Source organism: Lycorma delicatula, chromosome 10 (genome assembly GCF_047948215.1).
Source record: "Lycorma delicatula isolate Av1 chromosome 10, ASM4794821v1, whole genome shotgun sequence".
Classification (NCBI taxonomy): Eukaryota; Metazoa; Arthropoda; class Insecta; order Hemiptera; family Fulgoridae; genus Lycorma; species Lycorma delicatula.
This window is the reverse complement of record NC_134464.1, coordinates 5,522,449-5,536,608: the sequence shown is the minus strand read 5'-3', so window position 1 is coordinate 5,536,608 and position 14,160 is coordinate 5,522,449. Positions and strand designations below refer to the sequence as shown.

Here is a 14,160-nt window from a genome sequence, read left to right as displayed (position 1 = left end):
TATTTTTCAGCAATCTCTTTTTTCAATTCCATAGTGATCCTAGTCTTTTTTAGTTTTGTGTTTCTTTTCATTTAGCATTTTACATTCCATGATTAATAAAAATAATAAAATTTTATTTAAAAATCAAAATCAGGAGAAAATAACAAAACATTATAGAACAAATATTGTTCACTTATATAGCACCAACTATACTGACATTCAACCGATTACAGTACCGTATCCTACTCGCGTCTATATCCTCACCCTAATCATCAATATTGCGCATGCGTTGCAATACAGTGCTCGTGAATGTGAGCATGCTGTTCAGTGCAATGTATTATATTTATGGTTTAAATTCAGCTATTATTAAGCAAAGTATGTAACAAATAATCAGTCATGAATAACATTTAAACGATTTCCTAGAAGTTTATAAAAAATATTCACTGGCTTATTTAAAATAATTAATTTGTAAAATATAAATGTAACCTAATGAATGATAGATTCTAAATTAACAAACCAAATGGAATAAACTTTACTGCCTCCTGTTTTGCGGTTATATTTTGTTATATGATATCCTCTACTAAGGAAGGGGTCGCCAGAAAATTAAAAAATAACATTCTACGAGTCGGAGCGTGGAATGTTAGAAGTTTAAAGAAGGTTGGTAGGCTAGAAAATTTAAAAAGGGAAATGGATAGGATAAATGTAGATGTAGTAGGAATTAGTGAGGTTCGGTGGAAAGAGGAAGGCGACTTTTGGTCAGGTGATTTTAGATTAATTAACTCAGCTTCAAATAATGGGCAGGCAGGAGTAGGTTTCATAATAACAAGAAGATAGGGAAGAGAGTAGAGTATTTCAAAACGCATAGCGATAGAATCATTGTAATAAGGATAAAATCAAAACCTAAACTGACAAATTGTTAACATCTATATGCCTACAAGCGCCCATGATAATGATGAGGTAGAGTGTGTATACGAAGAGATTGATGAAGCTATTAAACACGTAAAAGGAGATGAAAATTTAATAATAGTTGGAGATTGGAATGCAAGCATTGGAAAAGGCAAGGAAGGAAATATAGTGGGTGAATACGGGCTGGGCAAAAGGAATGAAAGAGGGGACCGACTTATAGAGTTTTGCACGAAGTATAATATAATAATTGCCAACACCCAATTTAAAAATCATAATAGAAGAATATACACTTGGAAAAAGCCAGGCGATACTGCAAGGTATCAGATAGATTATATCACGGTTAAGCAAAGATTTAGAAATCAACTCGTTGACTGCAAAACTTACCCTGGAGCAGACATTGATAGCGACCATAATTTGGTGATAATGAAATTTAGATTGGGGTTTAAAAACCTAAAGAAAAGGTGTGAGATGAATCGGTGGAATTTAGAGAAGCTTGAGGAAGAGGAGGTAAAGAAGCTTTTTGAGGAGGACATCGCAAGAGGTCTGAGTAAAAAAAAAAGGTAGAAAATGTAGAAGAAGAATGGAAGAATGTTAAAAAGGAAATTCTTAAATCAGCAGAAGCAAACTTAGGCGGAATAAAGAGAACTAGTAGAAAACCTTGGGTTTCAGACGATATATTGCAGCTGATGGATGAACGTAGAAAATATAAGAATGCTAGTGATGAAGAAAGTAAAAGGAACTATCGGCAATTAAGAAATGCTATAAACAGGAATTGCGAACTGGCAAAAGAAGAGTGGATTAAAGAAATGTGTTCAGAAGTGGAAAGAGAAATGAACATTGGTAAAATAGACGGAGCATACAGGAAAGTTAAGGAAAATTTTGGGGTACATAAATTAAAATCAAATAATGTGTTTAACAAAGATGGTAAACTGATGTGTTATATGAAAAAAAGGTTGATAGGTGAATGGAATGTATTAAGAGTTATATGGAAGAAATGAATTAGAGACTGGTGTAATAGAGGAAGTTGAAGAGGATGAAAAGAGAGATATAATACTGAGATTGAAATTTATTACAGCATTAAAAAGCAGGGATTTGAATGTTAGAAAGGCTACTAAGATAGATGGGATACCTGCAGAATTTCTGTGCAGTGCAGGTGAGGAATCGGTAGATAGATTGTACAAACTGGTATGTAATATTTACAAAAAAGAGGAATTTCTGTCAGATTTCAAAAAAGAGTGTTATTGTCATGATACCAAAGAAACAGGAGCAGATAAATGTAAAGAATACAGAACAATTAGCTTAATTACTTAAGTATCAAAAATCTTAACTAGAATTCTGTACAGAAGAATTGAGAGGAGAGTGGAAGAAGTGTTAGGAGAAGACCAAGGACATGGGAAGCAGTTTTAGCACTCAGATTAAGAGTAGAAGGAAGATTAAAGAAAAACAAACCAACATACATGGCATTTATAGACTTAGAAAAGGAATTTGATAACATAACCTGGAATAAAATGTTCAGCATTTTAAAAAATTTAGGGTTCAAGTATAAAGGTAGAAGAACAATTGCTAACATTTACCGGAACCAAATGCCAACAGTAATAATTGAAGAACGTAAGAAAGAAGGAGTCTGACAAGGATGTTCCCTATCCCCGTTACTTTTTAATTGTTACATAGAACTAGTAATTAATGATGTTAAAGAAAAATTTAGATCCGGAGTAACAGTACAAGGTGAATAGATAAAGATGCTATGATTTGCTGATGATATAGTAATTCTAACTGAGTAAAAAGATTTAGAAGAAACAGTGAATGCCATGGCCGAAGTCCTACACAAAACTACAGCATGAAAATAAACAAGAACAATACCAACGTAATGAAATGTAGTACAAATAAAGTAGGATCAGTGAATATAAAAGTAGGACGAGAAAAGATTATGGAGGTAGGAGAATTTTGTTATTTGGGAAGTAAAATTACTAAAGATGGACGAAGCAGGAGCGATATAAAATGCCGAATAGCACAAGCGAAACGAGCCTTCAGTAAGAAATATAATTTGTTTACGTCAAAAATTAATTTAAATGTCAGGAAAAGATTTTTGAAAGTATATGTTTGGAGTGTCGCTTTATATGGAAGTGAAACTTGGACAATTGGAGTATCTGAGAAGAAAAGATTAGAAGCTTTTGAAATGTGGTGCTATAGGAGAATGTTAAAAATCAGATGGTTGGATAAAGTGACAAATAAAGAGGTATTGCGACAAATAGATGAAGAAAGAAGCATTTGGAAAAATATAGTTAAAAGAAGAGACGACAGATTTATAGGCCACATACTAAGGCATCCTGGAATAGTCGCTTTAATATTGGAAGGACAGGTAGAAGGAAAAAATTGTGTAGGCAGGCCACTTTTGGAATATGTAAAACAAATTGTTAGGGATGTAGGATGTAGAGGGTATAGTGAAATGAAACGACTAGCACTAGATAGGGAATCTTGGAGAGCTGCATCAAACCAGTCAAATGAATGAAGACAAAAAAAAAAAAATGATATCCTAATTTGTATGATCAGTCTGTTAATAATACATCAGCTTCAAATATAATTGATTTTTAATTTAATTTTTTCTCTCTGATAATTATTTAAAAATGACAAAATTCACACAAATAATTTATGTTGTATACCGAACAGAAGTCTTATACTGAGCAAAATTTGTCATGTCCAAATAGGATGTATTCTGAATTGGACATATACTGAGGTACCACTGTATACCAATAAATGTCCAATGTATTCTACAATCATGTTACCTGGTTTAACCATTTAAATAGTTATCATGTTCTATTTAATATGATATTGTTTCACAATAGAGACTTTTTCTGTAAAATCCTTTTGTTAATTATAATATTATTTTATTGTTATTATTATTTTTTATTTATTTTTTTTAGTACAAGAAAGGGGAGAAAAACTCACGAATTTACATTCAAACATTGTGTGGTGCATGTTCAAAGTAAGTAACAGGTTGTTAATTATGCTTTTTTTTGTGAGAATATTGTTTTTTTTTTACAGTAAAGAATATATATATATATATATATATATATATATATATATATTCAGATATATATAATTCAACTTAATTCACCCAAGTGCAGATATAAAACAACTCTTACCTTATTTGTATATTTATAACTCTGATAGACAAAAAAAAAGTTTTTTCAAAATTTCTCTGTGTGATACCATTTCTAGAATTGCTTTTTTGTGTACATTACATATCTGTAAATGCAATTTTGCTATCACCCTTTGCTTTAAATAAATTATGCTTAAAAAAAAATTAAGGGAAAATATAGTTAAGATCTGTAAAATTTATAATTTTGTTTGGCCATGCCTGTGTTAGATTGATTTCGCTGATGCTTCTCTTTTATGAATAGCCTCAGGCACATCCCGAATTAATGTCCAACAGTAATTGGCTAGCATGTTAATATTCCATTTCCCTTTATAGGGGCTTTCCATCACTGAAATGTCTTGGTGGAAACTTTCACCCACCGTGTTCGTCACTTAGGTCTCCAAGGTTGTCCGGGAAAAAATCCAGATGTGAATGGAGGAAATTTATTTTCAAAGACATATTACAAACCACAGCTCTGTATTAAGTAAGAAGTTGATTAGAAGTAAGAAGTTGATTAATATCGTGATAATAGTCATATTTTTGTGAACATCTTTAAATGAAGCCCGAGCTGCACTTTCTACATTACTTAACATTGAGTAAAATATATCATCTTTGACCAACTCTCTTATTTGAGGACCAACAAATATTCCTTCATTAATTTTTCCCTCGCTTACATTCAGAAATTTCTGCCTCATTTACAAAAATCCATGACTTGCCTTCTTCTTTGTTTTCACAAAATTTTTCATTATTCCTAGCTTGATATGTAAGAGGGGTAAACATATTTTTTTGGTTGAACTAACATTTCATGAATAATATTTTTTCCCATTTGGAGATAAGTTGTCTCGTTTCTCTCACTCTTTGGTAACATAATGTTTATCTCTAACTCGGCTGTCCCATTCGCAAAGAAAACACATATACTTAATACATGTACACCTAACTGCATGCGTAACAAAATAGCTATAACTTTCAAATCACCACATATGTTCCAGCTATGTTTTTTATAATTTATTTTTTCAAGAATGTCTTTCAGCACATTGTATGTTTCTTTCAAATTAATACCATGTGCGATTGGTATCAAAAGATATTTTTTACTGTTGTGTAGTAGAACCATTATAAACTATGCTTGGACGAATCTGTGAAAAGGCACCAGCCCTCAAGTTTATGAACTTGTCCTAAGTGCAACATATAAGCTCATCAATATTTGTGCAATAAACAAAATTATTTTCATCAATAAAGTACTAAGAAAGTTCTTTTTGTGAGCTTTGAAAGCCTGAAATTTTTGTATTTTTTTGAAGTAAATTCCAACCTTGCAGTCTTGATCCCAACAGTTCAGTTTGATTTTTTGATAATTTAAATCCCTAACCAAGCCATTTAATTCAACTTGTGATATAAGATGTGGCTTTTTGGAAGATAATTTAAAATCAAAATCATTGTTGTCTTCAGTACTGCTAATTCTTCATAGCTGCTTTCAAAACATACATTCACAGGTGGCTCAGGAATTGAAATAATTTCACTGTGAGGTACAGGCCTGATTGCAGACTCAGTGAAAGATATTTTGCAGTATGTTTAGATTTTTTAGAAATTCCAGACACACTTGTTAAGCAAAAGTAATGATCTGTTACATGATCCTTTGGTTCATACAAAACCAAAGGTACACCAAATGGCAAAGCCTTCCACGTACCTTTCAGCCATTCTCTTAAATATATAGAACAATTAGTGCGTACTATATGAGGAGCCCACGTCTTATCCTGATCACCAATTTTACACTGAAAGTACAAATGATATGCTTTTTTAATTAAAGGTATAATGTTTTTTTTTATATTTGATGTTACGGTAAACTCGCTACATACATAACAAAAGGCATCAACATCACTTACATAATTTCGGGGCATTATGACACTGCACTGTTAACAAACTTAAGAAAGCAATTAGACAAAGCAAAATTAATTCATTCCTAAATCCAGTGCTTAATAAAAACAACACAGCTATGTTTTGACCTGCACAGACATGATTAATCTTGTCCATTAAGGCTCACTCTTCAGTATTAGATATGATGTCATAATATGTGACTATGATATTATTTAGTTCTTTGTCTAGTAATTCTTTATTTATAGCTTAAAAATTATATTAACAAAGTTAAACAATAAAAAAATGAGCTAACAAAATACAATATAAGAGCTTAAAATTCTAACTATACGTTGAAAAATGAAAAAAATAATCCTTTAATTAAAATTTTTAAATGTTTCAAAAATGGTGAGTGATAGAAAGATTCTGAGTTCATATTTGTTTTCAGCATCAAAAAACAGATTAAAATCATATATTGCATGTTAGAAAACAAAAATTATGTCTTATCAGTGTAATTTTTCACGAAGTACTTTTGGAGAATCCTGCATCATCAGTTGTGTGAAATTGATAAAATTACATAGTAAATAATTAAACGATTAAAATTTTATAAATATCACAAGACTGATGATGTGGGATTCCGTGAAAGTACTTTCTTAAAAAATTATAAATGTACAAATAAGGTAAAAGTCTTATATCTGTACTTGGGTGGATAAGTTGAATTATGTATATTTGAATTTATATTATTAGTGCAGAGGTGACATGGATCACCTCTGCACTATGGAGAGGTGATCCATGGATCCATGGATCACTGTCTTGAAAGGATTGATTTTAGAAAAATAATATATATATATATATATATATATTGCTCTCTTGATGGAACATGACAAAGGGCAGTATGTTTTATAAATAAGCTCTTTGTATATTTGCTCTCATTGTAAAACAAAACCTAATTTTTAAAAAAGAAGATATTTGTCCGTACTAGTTTTAATTCAATTATTCATTTATAGTTGTATTAGGTTATAGATTTCTCAATAAGATAGATGGTCTTTAAGTGTACTAAGAAAAATGCAAGGCAGTTTTTTGTAAAAGATCTATGTAAATATGTATGAGATTTGGTATTCATATTACACATCTTAATATAAATTTTAAATTGTGGAAATTTATTATTAGTTTGTGGCTGTTTTAAATCTATAGCTAATTTTCACACTGATAATAATAATTGCATAGTTGTTATCAATTAAATGTTTCACGTTACATATATTAAACCTATTTAAATTACCTTTAGCTTATTAATTTTTAAATGTATTATGTGAATGTAATTTTTAAGTTACTATGTAATGTTTTGTACTATTAATTTTTTTATAGAACATGGGTCTTCAATATGTGGTTCACCTCAAACATTTTTGTGGTCCTCAGACTCAAAAAAATTAGCTATAAAGATTTATTTTATTAAATACTCTAATACAAAACAATAAAAATATAAAACATTGGATGTCAATCTTGTTCAATTTCATTCATTATTTATTGAGTTTGTATAAATTTATTACAGTTATAAACATCAGAGAACTGAATTTAGTAAATATTGCAGTTCTGTAACTCAAAAGTAGTGTACATTAAAATATGTCCTTTTAGCTTATTATGGCAGTATAGGCCTACAAAAGCAAAAGCAATATGAATATTACACAGTGGGGCAGAGAAATAGGATGTTTTTGAAATTGCTAGTATTAGGCCAGTAGGAGTGGGAGAGTAGTGCAGGTGGGGGCATTCTGTTCCTTTGTTCATAGTAATTCACTTTTAAGTCACCATCATGGAGCCGTCTGAAAGTGGCTCCATTTAGGCACCATGTTATTGCATTTGACTGTTTTGTGAAGAATCAGTGACTATTATTCAATGTGAGTTTTAATGCAGCTTTCACATCCACCAAAATGACTGCTCCCACCCATAAAACAATATTACATCGGGTTAATAATGTTCATTCAGGATGCTCATTGGAGAAAAACAAACCACCAGGTGCCCCATGACCGTACACACTCCAGAAAATATGGAAAAAGTTGGAACAGTATTTTTAAAGTCCAGGATGGTTTGCTCAGAGACATGCTGTGGAACTTCAAATCAGCAATTGCTCAGTGAGGCTTATTTTATATGAAAAACTACATTTTCATCTGTACAAGTTGCTGGTGGTGCAGGAGATGAAAGAAACAGATTACCCACAGTGATTGAATTTTGCACCTGCAATGTCACTTTATGAAAAAATGAAAATTGTCTTGTTGATGAGTGAAGAAGTTCATTTTCACCTCAGTGTTGCAGTTAATAAGCAGAATTGTTACTACTGGGTGGGCTGCTGATAATCCCTGAGAAATCCACCAAAAACCAATGCACAGCCTATAAGATGTTTGGTGTGTGTTTGGGAAGAATTGCATCATCGGTCCATATCTTTTAAAACAAAATGGTGTTACTGTAACTGTTGTACAAGAGTCCAATTCTCATACATTAGTTGAATTGAAGGTCAGTATTTGTCAACAAATTGTTCAAACTGTCAGAGACCTGCTACTGAATTGAGACCTGCTAGTGGAGGCTAATTTCTGAAATGCTTACAACAATGCATAAATAAAAATAGACACCGTTTAGATGTGATTTTCCAAACATCAGTATCAAAAATATGATTCTATGTAAATAATAAATGTATGTATGCCGATAAACTTTTTCCAAGCAAAAACTAACAATTTTGTGATTAATTAAAAACCGTCATATCTTCTTGCCCCACTCTGTTTATTTGATTAAAATGTTGTTTGTACTATATCGTGGTCATTGAGCCCCAACAGAGGTTAGAAATATCAGTTGAAGAGTGAAAATAGGTATCTTTTTACATCTTCAGAGAAACCAAGACACGAGATATAATACAAAATCATAAATGCATTTTATTTCATAATAAAAGCATTTCCTTTCTCACTCTGTTAGTCCATGTTAGGATAGTCTATGCCAAATGTAAAATAATCTGGGGCATAGGTCCTACATAACAGCTAATCTCAAGAATTTTACTTATGCTGAGCAAATAACACTATAAATTATAAGAACTTTATTTTTTACTTCCGTATTTAACAGAAAACCTTAATAAGATTTTGGCTAAACGAATACATGGATACAACTTAAGTAAGAGTTAGCTGATTCTGAATGCGCTTATTTGTATATGATGTGTTACCAAAAATCTCTTTGTGAGTATGTGTGTTGTTAAATCCTCAAGAGGATGGGTGAATAAGAAAGACGTCATGTGTCATAAACATGCCGTTCATAAGTATGGCATAAGTAGGAGTAGAAATATTACTAATATAATAAGTGTTATTTGTCTGTTATTTCTTTTAATTATAATATGCTTTGTGTAATACTGATTTTCTGCATTATGGCTTAAAAACTAACTTATGTGTTATGGTGTGAACTAACCAGGCTGTGGCGTAAAGGACGCTACTGTCAAGTTTGTTTACGTTGTCATAGTAACAAACCAGAGGAAGATAATGATTTGGTTCAGTGTACTGCTTGTGATCGATGGATGCATGCCGGTCAGTTATCATTGTTATTATGTAATATTTAACAAAAATAGTTATGAAAATATATATTATTTAAAATATTGAATTATTTTATATGTTGAAATACGGGGTTGGCCAGGCTTTAAATAAAGTAATAGTAACGATTTTGTATTGGTACTTTGAAATGATAAGCGATTAAATAAAATGCTATGTTAATAAACATTAATTTGCTTATAAATTACTTTTCATTTATAATGAATTGTGTTTTTTATTGAATTCTCAGTTCAGTTGCATCGTATGGGAGTGAGTATGTGAGCTAGTAGAGTCTGTGTATTCATGACAAATTGTGTTATTTTATGTTGTATTCATTCCACGTACATCCTTTGAGAGTGATGTATATTGTATCAGGAGAATAAGTTGAAAATAAAATTGCTACACAATAATGAATCATAGTAACATTATTAACCCTGAAGAGAAGGATCAAACAAACTGTTGTTATAATGCACTTTCTGGACAAGCACGGTTGTTAATTAAGCATGGTCCATGATGGTACATTTATCAATGTAGCATGTGAAATATATATGTTAGATAAATCGTAAATTCTTTTTAAACACGGGTAAAAAAAAAGAATGAGAACATTGTACCGAGTTACAGCATTCTAAAAAGTAGAAATTCAACTCATCAGTTTAGTTAATAGAAGAAACAAAACTAGCTTTGTTTGCACCAAATCAAAAGTTTATTGAATCGGTTAGAGATTGTTTTGTGTTAGTGGATTTGACAAGTAATATTTATTTTTGCAATCGCTACCAAAATACAAGTGATTGAAAAGTTATGCGACCCTGAATTCATTAATTCGCTGAAAAGGGAAATTTGTTTTTAAATTGGCACTAAAATTGACTTAATGCACGTCACGCATTACCGACCTACGATGGTAGGTTGGTAATGCGTGACTTGCAGCAAGGATACATATCAATCAAGTAATCTCTCCTTTTTTTTTTGTCGGTGGCAGGTGTGCTATTAAAAGTCTTTTATTCGTTTCAGTGCGCTTATTCTTGAGAATTAGTTTAAATTGTAATCATTAATTTAAAGTGCCAGGAAGGCTGCCGTAGTTTTTTCTCTTACAGATATACTCAATAGGTCAACAATTTCACACATAGTCACACATAGAAACGTTAAAAAAATGACTGCTAACGTGAAGAAACATGTTAATACTTATGTAGCAGCATAAGTTGTTTCATATATTGGTTCCATATATGTTTTTGTCATATGGGTTGTATAACTTTTCACTCATCTTTATATTAATATATACTTTTTCAACTAAATAACATCAATGTAAAACATAATTGCTTGGATTTATCTCAGGTAATTTGATTTTGTGTATGATTGAAAAACATTGTTTAGGTAGTTTAATCATGTATTATAATAATTTTTTTCCTAATTTTTTAATACTTTCAAATGTAATCTTAATTTTTATTTGTTGTACCAATAAAATTACTGTTGAGTGCCTTTTGTTTTGATGTATGTAATGTTATTTGTCATTTTTATTATATAATTAATCCTGCACCAGTTGTATACATTATTACTCCATTACCTGGCAACTAATTTAGTTGTTAAAATGGGCATCAAGTTACGTACTATTCTATAATGATAACAATCATCATTATTTTATTCTGAACAATTGGTTATTGTCAAAACTAGAGTTTTCTTCTGAATAAGATCGGTTTTCTAAATTAATTGCACACATTTTTTGAAAAAAGTTTTTTAAGCAAAAATTAATAATTAATCAATTATAGTTTAAAATCAGTTACACAATACAGTCCGCTTTCTTTTTGAAGGTTTTTACGACTTTAATTTTTCTTCTGATGTTTTAATATCTTAACAAAGTGGCATTTATAAGTATAAAGAAAACATTTTTTCATCGGTCCATAGGTGGCTTCTCCACCATTTATTGCAATCCACATCACTAGCTTGATAGGAGGAGGAGAAATACAGTGCTTATATTTGACCCTCAACTGTATTAGTGCTTTCTTATATCAGGTTATTCAAATGTTTTGTAAGATAAATAATATACAATATAACTTTTGATAACTGTCACATATGTTAATGCGATAGGATTATGTAAATTAATGTTATAAACGCATACTAATAATCTTGTAACATACTATGGTGCTAGTAGTTGTATATTATTTATATACAAGGGGTATATAAATAATAAATGAAAAGAGGTAGTGAAATAATAAATAAATTATATAATAATTTTTTTTTAATAAATTATGAATAAATGAAAAGAGGTAGTGAAATAAACCAAATATGGTATAATAGTACATTTCGTTTACTATAAAAAACTTACATTTATTTTTTCAGCCGCAGATTTCTCCTAATAGTGAACCAGTTTTCTCATTTTGTCAATGAAGAATTCTGGTGGTCTTAATTAATGTGCAACCTCATTCTGCCCTTCAGTTTGTCATCTGTGTTGAAATCATTGACCGATACATAAGGAAATGATACATAAGGATCTGTACATCCTTATATCTCTCTTTAAGTGCCTAAAGAAGTGAAAATTGCAGGACACAAAATTATATAAGTATTATGGAGGGTGTGGAATGGTTTCAAATTCCAACCTCACAAGAGCCTCAGCAGTACCGTGCAATGTGTGTGGCTGAGAATTACCTTGTTACAAAACTGTCAGCTCTGCGGATTGTCAAACAAGATACACACGTCTCCTTAGCTGTTTTAACAAGTATTTTTCACACAGAATTTACTGTCTACCCACCTCCCAGGTAGTCAGATGCTACACATGTTCAGAATTCCCAGTATACTTTCGAGAGAACCATTTTTGCAAATGGTCGTTTTGAATTTTTTTGATTGTGGCAAACTATAGCACCGGTATTCAATGCTCTGCCATTTTCCTTTGGATCATAGTGATACAACCCAAATTTCATCTTCTGTCAGAATATTAAAATGGAAGTTATCTCCCTTGTCGCTGTAAATTATCTCTCTTTTTCTGTTTAGCCTCCGAAACGACTGTAAGGTATTACTTCAGAGGATGATATATATGAATGTAAATAAAATGTAGTCTTGTACATACAGTCTCAGGTTGGCCATTCCTGAGAAGCATGGCTAATTGAAACCCAGCCACCAAAGAACACTGGTATCCATAATCTAGTATTCAAATCCGTATAAAAGTAAGTGCTTCTACTGTGACGAGTTAACCACTAGACAGCCCAGTGGGCTGCTATAAATTATCTATCAGAAGCTGTTCACATTTCTTTCATTGCTGTTCTTTTCTGTGAGTTTGCCTGGCACCCACCATGAAATTATTTTACAGTAGCCCGGTCGAGCAATAATGTGTTCTACTCATTCTTTTGATAATTCTGTTAAGGTGACAATAAGTTGTTTGTGATAGTAATTTTGAAATGATTCATCCACTTCACCTTTTGGTATTTCTCATCGGTCACAGAGACTGCTGCAAGGTTTATTCTCAATATTTGTTTTACCGGCTTCTGAATTTTACTGCCCATCTACTCAATACTTTGATCAATAATTTCAGGTTTCAGGTGATGAATATCATTAGCATTCACTTTTTTCACTGCTAAAATCTCAATCACTGCATGTCATTTTAGGTGCACTGACATATCATGCATTCCCAGCTCCATAACAACGGTGACTGAAAAAAATTAGGGTGTGGGCTAACAAGTTTTGGAATTTTACTAGTAGGGGAATAAAACGACAAGATGACAGTACCTGTTGCTTTATGCGACATTTTGTTCTCCCATTATGTTCCAGTAAATATTACATTTCAACTGCCCTCATAGTTCTCAAAAATTATCTGCAGCCTAATCTATCACACCATAGAGTAGTCTTCCAATTTACAAAAATATAAAAATTAATGATTTAATTTTTTTTTAATACTTTCAGAATGTTGGCGAACAGCTGGTGGTCTGGTGTTAGGAAATAGTGGAATATTATGTGAGACATGCCAGGAACGTGCAATGCCAAAAGCTGTTCAAAGAAGTATTCGACCGCAGTGAATTATTATTTCTGTTTTAATGGTTTTTTTTTATTTTTAAATATAACAATTAATCCAGCAACTGAATTGGTGCTGATCAGCCATATTATTAGCAACTAGAATTATGGCCATAATTATGTGTTGTGTGTTTGTCAATAATTTTTTATTTAACTCTTTTACACTGTATATTGTATTGAGTTTTTCTTTTATAATTTTAAAAACATCCAATATACTATATTATTAAATATATATTATATTTATTATTACCTTTATTACAGTATTAACATAATATACTTAAAATTTTAGTATGCTTTATGGCATATTGAAAAATATATTATCCACATATAAAGTTAAGTATATAATACACTTAAATAAAATTTTTCTACTTAAAATATTTTTTGATTTTTTTTTCTATTTTAAAATTTATATTTTACCTGTGTAATTAAGTATTTTATTTTTATTCAAATTAATTTTAAAGATATGTAAAGAACTTCATGTATTAGGTCCGGTAAAGCTCCTTGGAAGCTTTACCAAGCTTCCAAGGAAGCTTCCTTTTGGAGTCTTTTATTACGTACAGATCAGTTTTCAGTTGTTTTTTCCTTTTACAAGTTATCTTTTTCTGGGTCTTCCCTAATTTCTTGTGCCCTGTGGACCTTAGCTGTAACTGAGATGTGATCATCACATGACATACTTTTTATACATTGTGTCCATTGTTCTGAACTTAAACAACTTTTCTAAGTTGGGTTCTTCTCCATCTGATTCCT

At 31.1% G+C, this 14,160-nt stretch overlaps 1 protein-coding gene across 7 annotated transcripts in view; it reads left to right on the top strand.

Annotated features, from left to right (window-relative positions):
- The window catches only part of e(y)3 (PHD finger protein enhancer of yellow 3), a 117,874-nt gene extending 104,122 nt beyond the window's left edge, over nucleotides 1-13,752 (top strand). For 6 of the 7 annotated variants that reach the window (XM_075377241.1, XM_075377238.1, XM_075377240.1 and 3 more), the window contains 3 exons: nucleotides 3,807-3,868; nucleotides 9,308-9,420; nucleotides 13,306-13,752. In XM_075377241.1, coding sequence (XP_075233356.1) covers nucleotides 3,807-3,868; nucleotides 9,308-9,420; nucleotides 13,306-13,418 — 288 coding nt within the window. In that variant the 3' untranslated portion in view covers nucleotides 13,419-13,752. The remainder of the gene's footprint in view (nucleotides 1-3,806; nucleotides 3,869-9,307; nucleotides 9,421-13,305) is intronic. The other variant, XM_075377242.1, reaches the window with a different exon arrangement.
- Nucleotides 13,753-14,160: the final 408 nt, after the last annotated feature.